An 18,659-nucleotide genomic window follows, 5' to 3' on the forward strand; every position below is an offset into this window, starting at 1 on the left:
TGGGTCAGGGAAGGGATAGTGAGGCCACAAACCACAAACCAGTCCCTTAAGGGGCTGGCTCAGGAAAGACTCAGGCCAGGCCATCTGGAGGCAGGCACTGAGCTGGGCTGGGGGTGCGGGTTTGGCCTCCAAGGTTCTCATGCCAGCATGTCCCTGGGGGTGGCTCAGGGAACAGTCCGGGAAGCCAAAGCCTCATTATTATCAGCTTTGGGGGAGATCAAGACTCACATGGGATCTTGATGCTATCGCTTATGAAGCCGGGAGGCAGGATGCTGGCTCGAAAGCCAACACCCTGCCTCTGGCTGGTGGGGCCAGGCTGGGAGGGAGGCGTGCATGGTTATGTCACAGTCCACACTTGGAACGGGCTGGGGAGGGTGGGGAGGGCCGGGGGAGGACAGGGAGGTGAGGAGCCTAGGACTAAGAGGGGAGGGGAGTGACACCTTGAACACGAATCATCTTTACCTATATATCCTCCGCCTCCTCCACCTGAGGAGCACCCCCCTCCACCCCCTCCGAAACCCCCTCTTGTCTCCCACCCCCACTTCTTCATGGCCTGGGGGCAGGAATGTCCTCCAATAGCACCCTCCAGCAAAGATTTTCCAGACCAGGGCAAGGAAGTGTTATCATTCCAGCCACCTCCACCACCTGCAGGAAGAGATGGAGAAAACCCTAAATGAGTATGTTGGCAAAGTTAGGTCAGCCACTGGATTTGATAAAGGAAACCAGAAGTGGTGTGCTTTGAGGGGGTGCTTGCTCCATCTCTAGTTCCCAGGGGGCAGGTTTGAGAGTCCACAGCTGGAAAACAATCGTGCCATTTGCCACAGGAAGACCTGTCTTGGCCACACCTGTGCCCATCCTGTTGTGGCCACACCTTGTATCTCTGCTCAGATGAGGACTCTCTGGCTCCAAAGCAGGAAGGTTGCTTGGGAGGGATGGGGGAGGTGGGGAGCAGGCAGCACGACAGCTGAATTTGTTCTCTTCTTTCTCCCCATGCCTGCCATTTCCTGAAGTACTGGGTCCTCATTAATTCCTTCTCATCTGTGATGGTTAATTTTATATGTCAACTTGGCTAGGCCATGGTGCCCAACTGTTTGGTCAAACAATAGTCTAGATGTTGCTGTGGAGGTATTTCATGGTTAACATTTTCAATCAATTGACTCTAAGTAAAGGGGATTACCCTCCACAATATGGTGGGCCTCATCCTTAAGATCTCCCCCCAAGTATCTGTCGGTTTGTCATACTGTGGGGATTTGTATGTTGCTGTGATGCTGGAAGCTAAGCCACCGGTATTCAGATGCCAGCAGTGTCACCCACGGAGGACAGGATTCAGCTGAGCTTCCAGACTAAGACAGACTAGGAAGAAGAACCCAACAGTCTACTTCTGAAAAAGAATTAGCCAGTGAAAACCTTATGAATAGCAGCGGAACATTGTCTGATATAGTGCCGGAAGATGAGCCCCCCCCCCCCACCCCAGGTTGGAAGGCACTCAAAAGACGACGGAGGAAGAGCTGCCTCTCCAAAGGAAAGTCAACCTTAATGATGTGGATTGAGTAAAGCTTTCGGAACCTTCATTTGCTGATGTGGCATGACTCAAAATGAGAAGAAACAGTTGCAAACATCCATTAATAATCGGAACCTGGAATGTACGAAGTATGAATCCAGGAAAATTGGAAGTCGTCAAAAAATGAAATAGAATGCATAAACATTGATATCCTAGGCATTAGTGAGCTCAAGTGGACTGGTATTGGCCATTTTGAATCAGACAATCATATAGTCTACTATATTGGGAATGACAACTTGAAGAGGAATGGTGTTGCATTCATCATCAAAAAGAACATTTCAAGATCTATCCTTAAGTACAATGCCGTCAGTGAGGATAATACCCATAAGCCTACAAGGAAGACCAGTTAATACGACTATAATTCAAATTTATGCACCAACCACTCAGGCCAAACATGAAGAAATTAAAGATTTTTATCAGCTTCTGCAGTCTGAAATTGATCGAACATGCAATCAGGATGCATTGATAATTACTGGTGATGGAATGCTAAAGTTGGAAACAAGCAAGAAGGATCAGTAGTTGGAAAATATGGCCCTGGTGATAGAAATGATGCTGGAGATCGAATGATAGAATTTTGCCAGATCAATGACTTCTTCCTTGCAAATACCTTTTTTATCAACATAAACGGCAACTATACACAGGGACCTTGCCAGATGGAACACCCAGGAATCAAATCGACTACATCTGTGGAAAGAGAAGATGGAAAAGCTCAATACTGGAACAAGGGCAGGGGCTGGCTGTGGAACAGAACATCAATTGCTCATATGCAAGTTCAAGTTGAAACTGAAGAAAATCAGAAGAAGTCCACTAGAGCCAAAGCACAATCTTGAGTATATCCCACCTGAATTTAGAGACCATTTCAAGAATAGATTTGACATGTTAGACACTAATGACCGTAGACCAGACGAGTTGTGGAATGACATCAAGGACGTCATACGTGAGGAAAGCAAGAGGTCGTTGAAAAGACAGGAAAGAAAGCAAAGACCAAGATGGATGTTAGAGGAGACTCTGAAATTTGCTCTTGAATATCAAGCAGCTAAAGCAAAAGGAAGAAATGATGAAGTAAAAGAACTGAGCAGAAGATTTCAAAGCACACTTGAGAAGACGAAGTAAAGTATTATGATGACATGTGCAAAGAGCTGGAAATGGAAAACCAAAAGGGAAGAATACGCTCTGCGTTTCTCAAGCTGAAAGAACAGAAGGAAAAATTCAATCCTCAAGTTACAATAGTGAGGAATTCTTTGGGGAAATATTAAATGACGCAGGAAGCATCAAGAGAAGATGGAAGGAATACACAGAGTCATTACACCAAAAAGAATTGGTCGACGTTCAACCATTTCAAGAGGAAGCATACGGTCAGGAGCCGATGGTACTGATCAGGGACCAGTGGTACTTGAATAAGGAAGAGCGAAGGAGAATTGATGCCTTTGATTTGTGGTGTCGGCAAAGAAAACTGAATCTACCACGGAGTGCCAAAAGAATGAACAAATCTGTCTGTGAAGAAGTACAACCAGAATGCCTGGTAGAAGCAAGGATGGCGAGACTGCGTCTTACATACTTTGGACACGCTGTCAGCAGGGATCAGTCCCTGGAGAAGGACATCATGCTTGGTAAAGTACAGGGTCAGCAGAAAAGAGGAAGACACAGAGGCTGCAATAATGGGCTCAAGCATAATGATGATTGTAAGGATGGTGCAGGACCAGGCAGTGTTTCCTTCTGTGGTACTAACTCAATGGCCACCTAAAAACAAACATAACATCCTTAAGAGCAAAACCTGAGGTGTCTAGAAGGAATTCTGCCTCAAGACTGTAATCTAGATATCCTGCCAGGCTTTCCAGCATGCTGCCTGCCCTGCGGCTTTTGGGCTTGCTAGCCCCGCAGTTATGTGAGCCAAGTCCTTAAAATCAATCTGTGTGTGTGTATATATATATATATATATATATATATGTCTTTGTGTCTACATATGTGTATGTGTGTGTGTATATATATGTATGTTTTTTTTTTTTTGACACTTCAGGCACTTTTATTAGGTTCCATTGCAGGGCCGGGGCGGGGAACTCTGACCCAAGCCCACGGGCATCCCTTCAAGCCCAAAGCGGCCAGGCAAAGCAGGAGCATCTTGTCCCCAGGGAGGGCCCTCAGGTGGTGGGCATAGCAGCCACCTGTTCACCAGTAGGTTCGGGAGATGTGTGTATGTGTATGTTTATATATGTGTGTGTATGTGTATATATGTGTGTGCATGTGTATATATGTGCATGTGTATGTGTGTATATGTGCATATATGTGTGTATATATGTGTATGTATATATGTGTGTGTATGTGTGTGTGTGTATGTGTATATATATGTGTGGGTGTATGTGTATATACGTGTGTATATGTGTATATATGTGCGTATGCATATAGATCTGTGTATGTGTGTGTATATATGTGTGTGTATGTGCACATATGTGTGTTTGTGTGTGTGTTTACATATGTGTGTATGTGTATATGTGTGTGTATGTGTATATATGTATGTGTATTTTTTATGTGTATATATGTGTGTGTGTATATGTGTGTGTGTATGTGTATATATGTGTGTGTATGCATTTCCTCTTGGTTCTCTTTCTCTGGAAAATCCTGACTAATACACCATTGTAACAGGAAGTAGGACCCACCAGTCTTTGGGAAACCAACTGTCAAAACCCCTGCAGGGGTAACTATGGTGTTGCACCTTGTAGGAATCCTAGACTAGGAAGCAGGTAACCCATGGGCCTTACTGTTTATGGGCTGCGAAACCCTGGGCGAGTTCTTTCCTACCCTGAGCCTCAGTCTCATCACCTGTAACTTGGGAATAACAAGACCCACCTCACATGATTGGTGTTAGGATCAGATGAGACTGTGACCGCGTAAACACTCCATAAACTGCCAAGTGTAGGGATTGTTAGGAGTTTGAGAGGCAGAACACAAGTTTGCAGATGGCCTCACACCTCAGCTCAGCCCACTTCAATGTCTTGCCTGCCCGATTCTAAGGAGCTGCTCTAAGGTCGGGGGCAGAGAAGCCCTGGGGAGGTGGTGGGTGACACCACGATTACAATGGCAGCCACATAGAGTTGTGCTTCCCAATACCTGGGGCTGCTCTGAGCTCCTGCAAAGGAAACACCATGTATAGACCTGAGGTTGGAGAATTCTCTATCTTAATGCTGCACATTGGCCACACTACATCTCTTCTGCTGGCCCTTGAGGTTTCTGTGCCCTCACCCCCCATATTATTCTGTATGACATTACAGTGGGCAGTCTACTTCAAAAGACCCCAAAGCTGTCGCTGCTCCAACAATGACCCAGGGGGGAACCTGGGGTCTGATGAAGAGGGGGCAGGGAAAGAGCAGGGAGTGGGTCTGCTGGGGGGTTGTCAGGAAGAACTTGTGGCCGAGGTTCTTCTGGACCCAGAGAGGGACGCATAGGGACAGCTAGACGAGCGCAGGGGGGAGTTTCAGATAGTGATGACTACTGCGCTACAAAGAGGGAGCCCTGGCTTCAGAAAAGAGGCAAAGGTCAGCAGCAAGCTGGGACTACCACAGGGACAAGGAGAGCTGAGCAGAGCCCTCAGGCAAGCTGTGGGGACCTTTTGTCAGCTTTGGAAACTGCAGACCTGGAGTGTTGTGTTTCAAGTGGCTGACCTCCTTCTGCTGGCCAGGGGATGCGGTGTGGGCCTGCCAAGGTTGTTGCTGTCATGGAGTAGAGGAGGGACAGAAAGAGGGCTCTGGTGGCTGCGCAGGGCCATGAACACAGCAAGTGCACAACCAGTAAATTAGGGTGGGAGGGTCTGGTCCCATCTCCTGTCCTCCCTCGCCTATCCCACGGCCTCCTCTTCCATGCCTCCCTGACAACAGCATAGCACTTGGCCAGCTGAGGGGATTTCTGACTTCCCCGCCCCCCACCTCCATCATGCAGTCTTCAAGCAAGTGTGTAGAAAAGAAAGCAATGGACATAAAAATAAAAACAAAAATGAGTCAACAACATTTTTTTTTTTTTTTTTTTTAAGGATTGAGAGTCCTGTCTCTATCACTAAACAGTTTGGTCATGTTGGCAAAAAAATTCACTGAACCCTATGAGATGTTTACTCTTCTGTAAATGGGAATATTGATACCTGGCTGGAAAAGCCCACAGCTTTGTTTGAAAAGCCCATGTCCAAGAGATGTGGAAGTGCTTTGTTATTTCGTTAGATGCTGTGTAATGGAGCTATGAACACTGTTGGCGGTAACTCCCTGTGGGCCCGGTGGCTGTTTCTACTCTTTCTTCTATCTCTAGCCTTCTCTCGACTGAAGATAAATTGGTTTGTTTGAATATTTGCTTTAATTAAGTCTAAACCTTATGTGCTTTCAAATATCTTCCCTCAGTCTGATTGCAGAGGAAAAAAAACCCACAGAGACGAACTGCACGCTGTCTCTTTAGAGATAGTGGACTTCAGAGGAGTCGGATTTCACGTCCCCATCAGGGTCTGTCCCTGTCTCCCTAATGAGGAAGGAGAGATTTCTCAGTGAGGAGATGTGGGAGGCTGAAGCCCACCCACAGGAACCTGGAAGGCCCCACTCTGGCTAGATTTCTTTTGTCTGCATACATCCTAACTGGGGGCCCCTGAGTGGTGGTGCAAACGATGGAGCACTTGCTGGTAACCAAAAGGTTGGAGTTTCGAGTCCACCCACAGGTACCTCAGAAGAAAGGTCTGGTGATCTACTGCTAAAAAATAAGCCGTTGAAAACTGTCTCCTACAGAGCGCAGTTCTGTTCTGACACACATGAGATTGCCATGGGTTGGAACCAACTCGATAGCAACTGGCATCTTAACTGCAGCTCCTGTCTGCCCCAGAGGAAGGAAGAGCCTAACAACTCCATTTCGGTAACCCCCAGGGGGGCCAGGCTGGCTGTCGGGGTTGGGGAGGCCGAGTGTTGTTCCCTGTCTTGTTTTCTCCGTGACTTTTACAAGTCCAAACCCCATGTTAAGAGCAAAGTGCGTGGCCTGGGGGCTCCCAGTGTGTCTTCTGAGCGTTCATACCCCCTCCCCCAAAACCAAACAGAAACCATTGCTGTAGAGTTAATTTCAACTCATAGAGACCCTACAGGACAGAGTAGGACTGCTCCGCAGGGTTCCCAAGGCTGTGATCTTTACAGGACAGACTGCCACACCTTTCTCCTGCCGAGCAGCTGGTGGGTTCAAACTGCCGACCTTTCAGTTACTGGCCGAGTGCTTTAACCGCTGCATCACCTGTACTCCTTTTGACTTTCCAGAGCTCCCAGTGTCTTAAGCGCCAGTGGCAGAGATGCCCACATGTGTGTAATGGCATTGGGGTCGCACAGTTCCCTGGACCTGTCCTGGGAGAGGATGGGCGCTGGCAGGGCTTTACCTGCGGCTCCGGAATTGCCGTTGAGCCCGAGAACCGAGGAGTTATTCTCCAGCCTCTCTGGATGGAAGGTGTCTGTCTTGGCCCCATAGGCTCTGCCGCCACCGCCGGCTGCAATGATCAGGGGCATTGGCACTCCATCCTTCATCTGGCCAAAGAGAAGTTCAGAAATTGAGAAACTGACTGGGGCTTCTACTCTGGACACACTCCAGCCCTGGTTTAAATGTTTAAACATGTCTCTGTGTTTGAGGGATAATGGGGTTCCCTCTCCATGGTCTGAGAGCACTGAACTCATGTTACGTTACAACCCACCAGCTCCAGCCACCTGCATCCGTCAGGGTTCAAGCAGAGAAGCAAAATGACATATGAATACCAGGAGGCAGGGATGGTTGGGGGCTAAGCAGCCTGGAGACTGCTTACAAAGATTCTCATGGACTAGCCTGAGAGGTCTGGGTGCTGCTGGTTAGAAGCAGGTCTCTCTGCCCTCTCCTTTCTCTCAACTCTTAGGCGGTGCTATGGATTGAATGGTGTTCCCCCAAGAGATGCTGAAGTCCTAATCCTTGGTACCTGTGAATGTGACCTTGTTTGGAAATAGGGTCTTTGAAGATGTTAATCATTAACATGAAGTCACACCAGAGTTAGGAAGGCCCTAGTCCTGTATGAGTGGTGCTGCGGCAGCTGTGAGCCAAGGAACCCCTGGGGCTTCCAGCAGCTGGGAGAGACCAGAGAGGCTCTTCCTCTAGAGACTTCCAAGAGTGCATGGCCGTGACCCCCACACCCACAAGATGAAGCCCTAGGGATCACCTTCACTGTGGAAGGATCTAGACCGGGAGCCTTTGCTGTTAGTTTCTGGTCTCTGAGATGACTTCTGAAAAGTCTAGCTGAGGACACAGAGCTGGGCCAGGAGGGGAGAATGGGCCCTCTGGAACTCCGAAGAGGGGATACAAAGGTGTGGTTGGATTGGGCTGGTAAATCAGCAAGAGAAGAGCCACGCTTTCTGGACAAACAGGTAACCCATTTCTCTGAGCATAAGTTTCCTCATCTTTAAATGGGGATAAGAGCACCTGGGGCGTTTCTATCCCAGGGCAGTTGTGAGGGTCCAACACACGAAGCACAGAAATCACAAGTCCTCAGAGAATCTCAAAGGCTGGTCAGGAAAAGCCATCCTACCTTAAATACGTATGTGGCTCCGCCCCCCCCACCGCCTCCTCCGGCCCACTCATGCACGCTTCTGTTCACACGGATTTCTTCCTCTATCACGTTGTTCTCGCCAACACAGACTTTCTGGATTAGCTGACTTGTCTGTAGAAACAAAAAATATGTCAGGTTTGTGCCCAAACCAGTGTTCTCCACTTCCCAGCAGAAGGAACTACATTTAAAGACAGCATCTGAGTTCCCAAATAGCTTACAGTTGAGTTGAGACAAAAAACATACACAAATAACTGTCATCCTGTGTAGTAGTAGAGAAGAATCATAAAGATAGCTTAGATACAAAATGCTATGGGAAGCTGGGGAGAAAGAGCCAGCTTTTGTTGGCACCTGATGATCAGGGAGGACTTCTTGCAGGAGGCGGCTTTTAGTTGGGCTTTGAAGGATAGGGAGATTTTCTTACACAGGTGGGGTAAAGTGATAGAATTGCAGAAAGAAAGAGCAGCACGAGTCCAGAGGGAAGGAGGCAAGTAGGATGTTTGGGGGAAAGCACAGGAGCCGCTTGGCTCAGAAAATTCCATTTTGGGACTGAAAAAGGGTGTAGGAGGGCCTGTTAGGATCCTTTGGGCTCTGAAGACGGGATGGCAAAGGCCCTACATGATGAGATAGGGCTGGAGGGAGTGCAAATGGGGGAGGAAAGAGGGAATTAAACTGGACAGTTAGAGCACAGCCAGAGGCCTTAAATACAATCAGATGAGGAGCTGGACTCATTCTCTGGGCTGTGTGGAGCCATGCAGAGTTTTTGAGACGTTGCAGTTCCAAAGCACCGTGAGAAAAGAATAAAACAGCGGGAGGCCAGACTGAGTCATGGAAATCAAGTCTCCATTTTGGACATCTCATTCTTCCTTGCTAATGTCCCAGTTCTTGCCTCCAGAAATCCCCTGGCACAGGCTCGTGTCTCCCAGGTAGAATAAGGTGTGAACTCTGGAATCTGGATTCGCCGCCCATTCCTAGGTGACCTGAGGAAGTCCTCATCTCTGTGAGCCTCAGGTATGGAACGGGAGTAAAGATACCATGGGTTTTTGTGGTGCTGAATTAGGACAGTACACAAGTCAGGCAGCTAGAATACGAGCATAATGTCTCCCACATGTCGGTGCTGGTGTCGCTGGTTAGCTGCCATTGAGTTGGCTCCAACTCATGGCACGCCCATGCACAACAGATCTAAATGTTGCCCAGTGCTGTGCCATCTTCACAACTGTTGGTATGCTCCATTTCTTCGGCTGCTGTGTATTTTGAGTGCCTTCCAACCTAGGGGTCTCATTTTCTAGGTCTATATTAGACAAAATTCTGTCGTGATTCAAAGGGGTTTCACTGGCTAATTTTCAAGAAGTATATCTCCAGGCTGTTTGTTCTTTCCAGTCTGGAAGCCCCACTGAAACCTGTCCACCATGGGTGCCATTGCTGGTATTTGAAATACCAGTGACATGGCTTCCAGCATTCTTGCAACAAGCAAGCTACCACAGCACGACAAACTGACAGATGGGTGGTGGTCACACCTGTTAGGGATTGAATAAGTGGCAGCTGTTATTTTATCTAGGAGTCCCTGGGTGGGGCAAATGGTTAACACGCTTGGCTGCTAATCTAAAAGTTGGAGGTTTGAGTCCACCCAGAGTTGCCTTGTAAGAAAGACCTGGTGATCTATGTCCAAAAAAAGCAGCCATTGAAAACCCTATGAAGCAGTTTTACTCTGACACACATAGGGTCACCATGAATCAAAATCGACTCGATAGTAACTGTTTGTTTTTAAATTTTATTTTATTTAGATTCACTTCTGGGCCTGCACATGCTCCTGGTGTGAGTGCAGGCACCTGGGAGTCTGTGGGTGTGCTAAAAATTTTGAGAACACAGACTCCCTAAGTCTCTGAATAGAGAGAGCAGTGCTTCAAGAATGGCCACACCTGCTTGCCTACCCCTACAGCTCAGACAAATTCTCCAAACACCAGCCACCCTGACAGCGGAGGAAAATGACTTTTCTTTTGCTTAATGGAAGAGAGCCAATAAAATATCAAATTTTCATCAAATGCTGCTGTGTAACCAGCCAGTGGACATGGCAATTCATCTTGAGCCACTCCTTATGCTGAGCCACTCAAGGGTGCTGGCATTGAGTACTAGAGAAATTGCAGGATAAATAGCTGAGATACAATTTGTTTTATGGCATTTTGGATTTAATGATGGAAATAATTTATATTTTTTAGAGGGGATTTAGTGTGGGCTGTGTGTATGTGCAGCGTAGTCCAGGGCCGGGGTGGAGGCTGCTGGAAGCAAACACTGCTGCCACCTGGGAAGGAAACAAGATGCCAGGGGCGGCCCATGAAGGCTGAGCCCAGGGCAGGGGAAGGAAATGGGGGCTCTGGATTGGGGCTGTCGGCTGGGCAGACATAATACAGGGTCCAGTCTGGGCTCTTGAGTGGCCCTGCTAGAGACCTGCTGGGCAACGTAGGGTGAGACAGCTCACCACCCTGGTCTTGCCTCCTCAAGAGGGGCTGACCAGTCTGCATCAGTGGTGTTAAGAAGGTACATCCCCTGAGACCTGCTCCCCTTTCTCCTCCCCTCTGGCAGCAGCAGTGAGGCCTCCTCTCCTCCCCAGGCCTTTTTCCCAGTAACAGAATCTGAGATGGATGTAGATTGCTAGGGTGGAGAAGAGAGAGCAGATGGCTTGAGGATGGCTTTAGTGTGACTACAGCCCAGACTCAGCCCCACCCCCACTGCTCCTGCTCCTGTGTCTCCTTTAAATCGGGGTACGTGGGGTGCGGGGACAGTGATCGATTCTCAGTCTGCATCTTGCTGGACTCACAGTGGCATTTAGCGCGTCGCTCACTCCTCCTAATTCACTTTCTTCATCTGACTTCCAGGACTCCACACTCTGTCTAGTCTCCTCCTACCTCCCCTGCTCCTCTGTCTCAGTCCCTTTACTGCTTCCTCCCTTTTCCCTGATCTCTAAGTGTTGAGGGTCCCCAGGGCTGCATCCTCGGTCCTCTTCCCTATCTTTACCAACCCTAGACAAACTCATCCTGTCAACTTTATCTGGTTTCCCCCAAATGTATAGCTCCACCCTGGACCTCCCTCCTGAACTCCCTCCCAGGCATACCTCTCATGGTCTACCAGCCGCCTCCCCTTGGCTCTTTATAGACCTCCACAACTCAGTGTGTTGGGCACTGAACTGATCCTGCCCCAGACCTGCTCCTTCCCAGCATTCCCCACCTGGGGTGGAGTGGTGCCTCCTTCCAGTTGCTCAGGTACAATTCTGGGAGTCAACCTGGACCCGTTTCTTTTTCTCAGTCCCTCATTCAATTTGGCAGGAAATCCTTTTGGATTTTACCTTCAAAATATGCCCAGAATTCAACCATTTTCACCACCTCCATTGTGAGGCCACCATTACCTCTTGCCTGGACCAATGCAATGCCCATCTAGTTAGTTTTCCTGATTCTTCCCTTGTTCCCACATGGTATTCCCCACATAGCATCCAGGGTGAGCCTCGCGATACATAAGTCAGATTATACCACTCTCCTGCTCAAGACCTGCTATAGCTTAAACACGTCTGGGCGCTCTCTGACGTAGCCCCCATTACCTTGACCTCATCTCCCTCAGCTCCAACTTGCTGTTCCTTGATCATACCAGTGCGCTCCACCTCCGGGCCTTTGCCTCTTTTCCTAGGTTCAATCCCCCACCACTTTCAGAACTCTTCTCAGTTGTCACTTTTTCAGTAGGTCTCCCTCGACCAACCTGACATCCAACTCCGGCACTTTTGTTCACCCTAACGCTTTTCATCTTCAGACAGACTATATAATTAAAGTGCAATGCTTACCAGTTACAGTGCGTCTGTCCCCCCTCGCCCTGCTCGAACGTAAGCTCCTTGAGAGCAAAGAGCCTTGCTTTGTTCACTGATGTATCCCAGGATCCTGGAACAGTGACTAGCACGTAGCAGGTACCCAGTGAATGTTTGTGGAATGAATTTGAATGAGCTGTGGGAGTGTTTGCCTCAGGGGTGATGGTGGCAGCGGGATTTAGCACACTAGCAGCTCTCATCTGGGGGTGACTTTGCCCCCCAGGGGACATTTGGCAATGTTGGAAGACGTTTTTGATTGTCATGGCTAGGGGTAGTGGTGCAATGTTTGAAGACATTTTTGATCGTCATGGCTGGGGGTGGTGGTGCTAGTGGAATCCCCTGGGTAGAGTCAGGGATGCTGAACCACCCTGCAATATACAGGATGGGCAGCCCCCACCGCGAAGGGTGCTGGTCCAAGGTACCAACAGTGCTGCTGTCAAGCAACCCTGATTTAGACTCATGCTGCCAGGTGAGATCTGGGAGAACCCAGAGAAGCAGGGGCTGGGGTGGGACGTGTCCCACCAGGGAGAGTTTAGCAGCTGGAGCCGATTCCAGGCACCAGGTGCTCAGGCGTGGCCAGGTGCACAGATGTGAGGTTGGACCAGCAGAGCTGTCAAATCCTACAGTTTAATTCTTAAAGCCCACTTCACTCTGTAGAGCGTCTCTCTGGACACCGTTTTTCTGCCCAGGGCGGAGGTGTGGAGCCACAGGGGAAGCACAGTTATTTCCCCACACACCATGCCATGCCTGGCCCCACCAGCAGAGGGGGCTGCCCTCTGTCCCTGGCTGAGAATCGGCTTCCCACGCAGGCTTCCAAACTCTCCCTGGGCATCCACAAAGTTTGAGAGCGGTAGGTTGATGAATAAAATGATAAAGTGCAGCAACCCAGAGGAAAAAGCAGATTACAATTGAATTAAAAAAAAAAAAAAAGATGTGGCCCTGTGAAAAGATGTAACTGATTACAATCCAATCAAGTGAAAGTCCCTTGCAGAAGTCAGTGCGATTTTTCTGCTTAGCTGAAAGAATTACATTAGCATTCGATAAATTCCTGTAAAAATTACAGCCAGCCTGTAATTTAATGACTTAATATATTATATGAGGTTGGAAAGTCCTGATTATAGTTGCTAAATAAAAGTTGGAGTCTAGACATTTCTCATGAAAAAGGTTCAACCTGCTAAGCGTCCTTCTATTGCATTGCTTTAAGCCCTGATGTGAAGGAGGCCTCCCAGAGGCAGACTCCTGGGGGGATGTGGCGGACACCTGTGCTTTACTTCCTGCTGCCTCCCCGGCTCCCAGCCCAGAGCTTAGGAGGCCTGAGTTTGTTTTGTGGAATCACACTGCTTTCTCGGTAGCCATATCTGTTTTCCAAGGCTGCTCTTGAGTAAGTTCCTGGGGAAGGAGCCTGGGTCCTGGGCATGAGAGCCCAGCTCCCTGGCCCAGCCCCACCAGGGGGAATCTGTGCTTCAGGTAAGGGTAGAGCCTGGCCCAAAGGAGACAGGCCCTGCCCTGTAGAGAGGCTGAGTGCCCTCTGGCTCAGCCAGCATACCAGCAGGCCTGCGTCCTGCCTCCCCCAACACAGGCAAGAGGCAAACAACGGGGGGCCGGATATGTAACTGTGGAGTCTGATTCCAACTCATAGCGACCACAGCTGCTGTTTAATTAGTCTGTGCTCTCTCTCCCTCTTTGACAGCTGGATATCCAGCAATCTTTCTTGGCCTGTAACACCCCAGTGGGGTCAGGAAGCAGAATGACAGGCTGTCTCTGGGGCTGCAGAAGATGCGCTCTGGCTTGTCAGGTGTTGGACTGTAAGTGAGAAAGGGAAAATCAGCGGGAAAACCAGTTGGTGCTAGGCGTAGTGAAAGCAGGATCCAGAGCCCCTGCTCTGTGCTGCTTTGTGGGCCTCTGTGGTTTCCACTTTCCTCGTCTGTAAAATGGGGATGTGGACTAACATGGCCTTCCAGTTATGAATCTATGTTTTAAAAAAATTTTTTTAAGTTTTAATCATGCAAATAATAATAATGAATACTTTGTTTTTGTAACAATTCCTGATAAAGTACCCCAAACCCAGACACCCTTCTCCTCTTCCTACCTCCCCACCCCCCACTGAGAAGTAACATGTGTGGCTATGAGCTTGTGACTGATTTAATGTTAATCTGTTTTTTTCCTGTTTATAATAACATGGCTAGAGGCAATGCACCCGAGCAAGTAAGTTCAGGAAATGGAGTTCAGGCTTCATTTTGTACTTCTGCTGAGAAGAATAACCATTTGCTGGGTCAGGTTGGGTCTAGTTTTTTAGTTTCAAGGGTCTCTCATGAAACCTACGCCTCAACCTTAGTCCCTGCGGAAGCCCCAGCAACCACACACCACCCGCTTTCTGATGCACCCAGGTGGCCCTGGGAAAAGAGGGGTATTTGCAAGCAGAACAACAGTGCCTCCTACCATCTTTGAATGTGAACCCCAAGAAGGGAAGGTGGGCATTGGTGCCCTCTGAGGGGCCTCCTGGTCTGGATGAATGTGGAGGAGGAAGCCGTGCTCTGGGCACTTACGCTGGGGCAGGCATCCTCCCCCTGCTGCCCGACCAGGATGTACAGCATGTCGTCCTTCTCCAGGTTGAAGATGCCCAGCACGGACACACCATGGGACCGCATCATGGTGTTCTTCCCACCTTTCCCGCCAGCGGCTCCGTATCCTGAGATGCTGCAATGGGATAAAGCACATTGGCTTCTGCCATGTTATGAAGACTGACCCTTCCTGCCAACCTGCAGCCTCCAGTGGGCAAAGCACTTCACCACCGTGGTTCCAAGTGGGTCTCCTCCCACAGCTGCCCGTGAGGTCAGTAGGGAAGGAGTCCTCTCCCAACTGCCAGAGAGGAAAGTCGAGGTCAGAGAGAGACAGTAGGTTGCCTCATCACAGAGCTAGGAAGGTGAGGAACTAGTAGGGGCCAGAGGGGAAGAGAAAGAGAGAGAGAGACGGACTGTATGTCTGTGTATGTATTAATAGGGGTATTGGGGTAATGGCTTCTCAGATGCCTTCGATTTCTCCATTATGGATTTCTCTCCCTGTCTAAGATCAAACAACTCATGTGTTGCTACTTACCAGTTGTGTGACCTTAGATAAGTAACGTAACCACCCATACACCCTTTTAAACTACTTGTAAGACAAGTAACTTAACCATCCTGTAACCATATTCGCAAAATGGTGATAATAAAAGAACCTATCTCTTACTCTGGGTCCCTAAGTGGTACAAACAGCTAGCAAGTTGGAGGTTTGCATCTACCCATAGGTGCCTTGGAAGAAAGGCCTGGTCATCTACGGAAAAGTCAGCCATTGAAAGCCCTAAGGAACACGGTTCTTCTCTGACACAATGGGGTCACCATGGAGTTGACTTGATGGCAATTATTTTTTTTAGCCTCCTACCTCATTTAAAGGCCTCTTTAAAGTGTTAAAAAGCAAAGATGTCACTTGAAGGACTAAGATGCGCCTGAACCAAGACATGGTGTTTTCAGTTGCTTCATATACATGCAAAAGTTGAGCAAGAAATAAGGAAGATCAAAGAATTGATGCCTTTGAATTATCGTGTTGGCAAAGAATATTGAATACACAATGGACTTCCAGAAGAACGAACAAATCTGTCTTGGAAGAAGTACAGCCAGAATGCTCCTTATAAGCAAGGACGGCGAGGGATCAGTCCCCGTAAAAGGACATCATGCTTGGTAAAGTAGAGAGTCGGTGAAAAAGAAGAAGACCCTCAAGGAGATGGATTGACACAGTGGCTGCAGTGATGGGCTCAGACATAGCAACGATTGTGAGGCTAGTGCAGGACCGGGCAGTGTTTCATTCTGTTGGACATAGTATGGTTATGAGTTGGAATTGACTTGGCAGCTCCTAATAACAACAACCCCATGTATGGAGCCCTGGTGGCTTAGTGGTTAAGAGCTATGGCTGCTACTCAAAAGGTCAGCAGTTCAAATCCACCAGCTGCTCCTTGGAAACCTCATGGGGCAGTTCTGCTCCGTCCTATAGGGTTGCTATGAGTCAGAATCAACTCAACAGCAATGGGTTTACCTCATGTATGTTATGAAGATTGAGGGAATTAAGACATGCCCAGTCTTAGAATTGTGGCTGGCACCTAGCAAGCATTCAAATGTTTGTTATCGTTATTGTTACTACTGCTCTTATTATTATTAATGGTGGCAATAGCAGTAATTGACTTGGTACACAGTCTCCCTTGGGGTCTAGAAACAAGGAGGCTCCACATGGAATGGGTGAAGAAGTGTTTGCAGGAACAGACTGTTTATTCCCATCCCACCAGGAAGGCCTTCTGGAGCAATATGCGTGTAGACAACAAACAATGGATCACGATGAAAATAAAAACAGTGTGGGAATGTGGAGTTGCTTCTGCTGCCTCTTGGGTTGTTGAGATGAATTTAAGCAAGGATGAGGAAAAAGGAACTCAATTCGTGAACCGTATCAGAGGAGCAGCTTGTCTTGAAGACAGCTAGCATACCAGCAACAAATGTCTCCCCAGAGACCAGCTGTCAGGGAAAAGGGACTTGGGAGGATGTTCATGTTCCCATGTGTTCAGGTCCCAGGTCCTTTTTGAAACCTTCCAGGAAGAGATGCAAGCCGGCTTTGCACTTGTGCACACACACAGAGGCTCCTCCATCTAGAATCCATCTGCCATTCTGGGAAATGCCCACCTTCTACGTATGCAGAGGGGCCTCCCCGGCTGAGCTCAGGCCCTTTCTGCAGAGACAATTGGAAGGCTACTTACTGCTAATGTGGCCACCCAGGAACCAAGGTCTCGGCAGGATGCAGATAGAGAATCTCTGCCCCATCACCTCGGCCAGTGGTCAAGCACGGACTGGAGTTTATCCCATAGAGGGCTCTGTGTAAACCTATGGCTAAGAGGAGACCTGAGACAGGTGCCAGGCCCTCAAATGGCTTACAAAGAAACTGGGGAGTTAGGTCATGGTTATGAAAAGAGAAATCTCACCATAACCAGTTGCCCCTGAGTCGATTCTGATTCATGGTGACCCCATGTGTGTCAAAGTAGAACTGGGCTCTGTAGGGTTTTCAACAGGTGACTTTTTGAAAGTAGATTGTGAGGCCTTTCTACTGAGGTGACTCTGGGTGGACGCAAACCCAGCGTAAACAGTTGAGTGCATTACCCATCTCTACCACCCAGGGACTCCAGTCCCACCATAGGATGCCTACACTGGGGAGGCAAAGTGAAGTGGCCAAAGACTCAGGGGTTCCGTGATCTGAGTGCACCATTTCCTAGCTGCGTGTCGTACCAGAGACCCGGCTGCTTCGCCAGGGAAGAAGAATTATATCTTCTTTTCCAAACTCACAGGGCAGTGAGGAGGTTCAACAGGAAAAGGAGATAACGGGGTGAAAGCTGCAAATCTCACACAAAGATGAAGGCTGCCAGTGGATCACAGCCCAGGAGGAGGCCCAGGGCTGCGAAGTGTTTGGAGGTGGAGGCAAATGGAAGGCGTGGCTTGTTGTGGAGGGGATCGTTTGAAGACAGCTTCACAGAGTTGCTGGTGGATGGGTTAGATGCTGAGACAAGCAGAAAGGGGCAGAATGTCGGAGCCAGGGCTTGTGTGAACTGAAGTGAGGAGGCAGGAAAGCCCACAGAATGTCTGACTGCTGCAGGAGGCTAGATGGCAGAGTGTGGTAGGGTGGGGGTGTGGGGTGGGGTCATGCAGTGAGAGAGAAGTCGGGGCCAATCATTGATCATCCTGCAATGTTCCCAGAGTAAATGCATGTTTACAGGCCTTATGGCATTGCCCCGACAGCTGTAAGCAGTGGGTGTTATTCATCTCATTTGACAGATGAGGAAACTGAGGCTTAGAGGGATTAGGTGACTCGTCTGAGGTCACACAGCTGCTAAGTGGCAGACACAGGTCCAAATCACGCGTTTCCCCTCATTGAGGCCATTTCTTGTCCAAGATGCTGCCGGGAGGCTTCTGGTTTCTGCTGGTGGTCTGAGAAACTATTGTCCTACCCCAGTTCCCTCAGACTCTCAGGCAAACACTCACTCCTGATCCGTTAGAAATGGAGAAGGTGATGAGGATAATTAAAAGGCTGAGGAAAAACGAAGCTTATTGGTGAAAAGCTAAAGGAGGCAGAATTATTTAGCTCTGAGAAGGGAGGCCTGGGGCAGGGGACAGTGGGCTCAGGGTGACCTAAGGAGTTGCAGGGACCGTGCAGTGTCTAGGGGCAGCACTGGGGGTGGCACGGCTCCATCCTGCTCATGGCTCCAGGTTCCTGGGGCCTTGTATAAGGAAGGCTATACACGGCTGTAAGAAAGTCATTTTAACCCGAAGATGTGGTTTGCTTGGAAGACTTCTGCTTAAGACAAAGTCCTGGTCCTTCCCCCTTCTGCTCCTAGGAGGGCTGGCTGAGAAGTAAGCTTTACCCCCAATCCCTTTTTGCATCATTAGCACAGTCATTTGCATCAATCTGCATGCATTATGCATCATTCTGAACTCTTTCACATGTTTAAATATAGCCAAATTATTATATTTTAGAAGTTGGTGTCCCTGACTCTCTTTTTCCTCCCTAATCTTTCTTTCCTGTTTCTCCTGCTCCCAACCACACGGCAGCCCCACCATGCCTTGACCTAGTTCTGAGCAGTGAGGTGGGATGAACTCTAGGTCTCTTCCTCCCTCTGCTGA

General features: G+C 48.7%; 1 protein-coding gene across 1 annotated transcript in view; it reads right to left on the reverse strand.

Annotated features, from left to right (window-relative positions):
- ALK (ALK receptor tyrosine kinase) overlaps positions 1-18,659 on the reverse strand; it is a 1,066,008-nt gene that overhangs the window by 31,911 nt on the left and 1,015,438 nt on the right. Inside the window, exons 13-16 of the mRNA XM_049904948.1 lie at positions 14,520-14,670; positions 8,109-8,240; positions 6,942-7,086; positions 463-645 (exon numbers count right to left, since the gene is read on the reverse strand). Of these exons, the coding sequence (XP_049760905.1) occupies positions 463-645; positions 6,942-7,086; positions 8,109-8,240; positions 14,520-14,670 (611 nt within the window). The remainder of the gene's footprint in view (positions 1-462; positions 646-6,941; positions 7,087-8,108; positions 8,241-14,519; positions 14,671-18,659) is intronic.

Source organism: Elephas maximus, chromosome 12, assembly GCF_024166365.1.
Source record: "Elephas maximus indicus isolate mEleMax1 chromosome 12, mEleMax1 primary haplotype, whole genome shotgun sequence".
Taxonomy (NCBI): Eukaryota; Metazoa; Chordata; class Mammalia; order Proboscidea; family Elephantidae; genus Elephas; species Elephas maximus.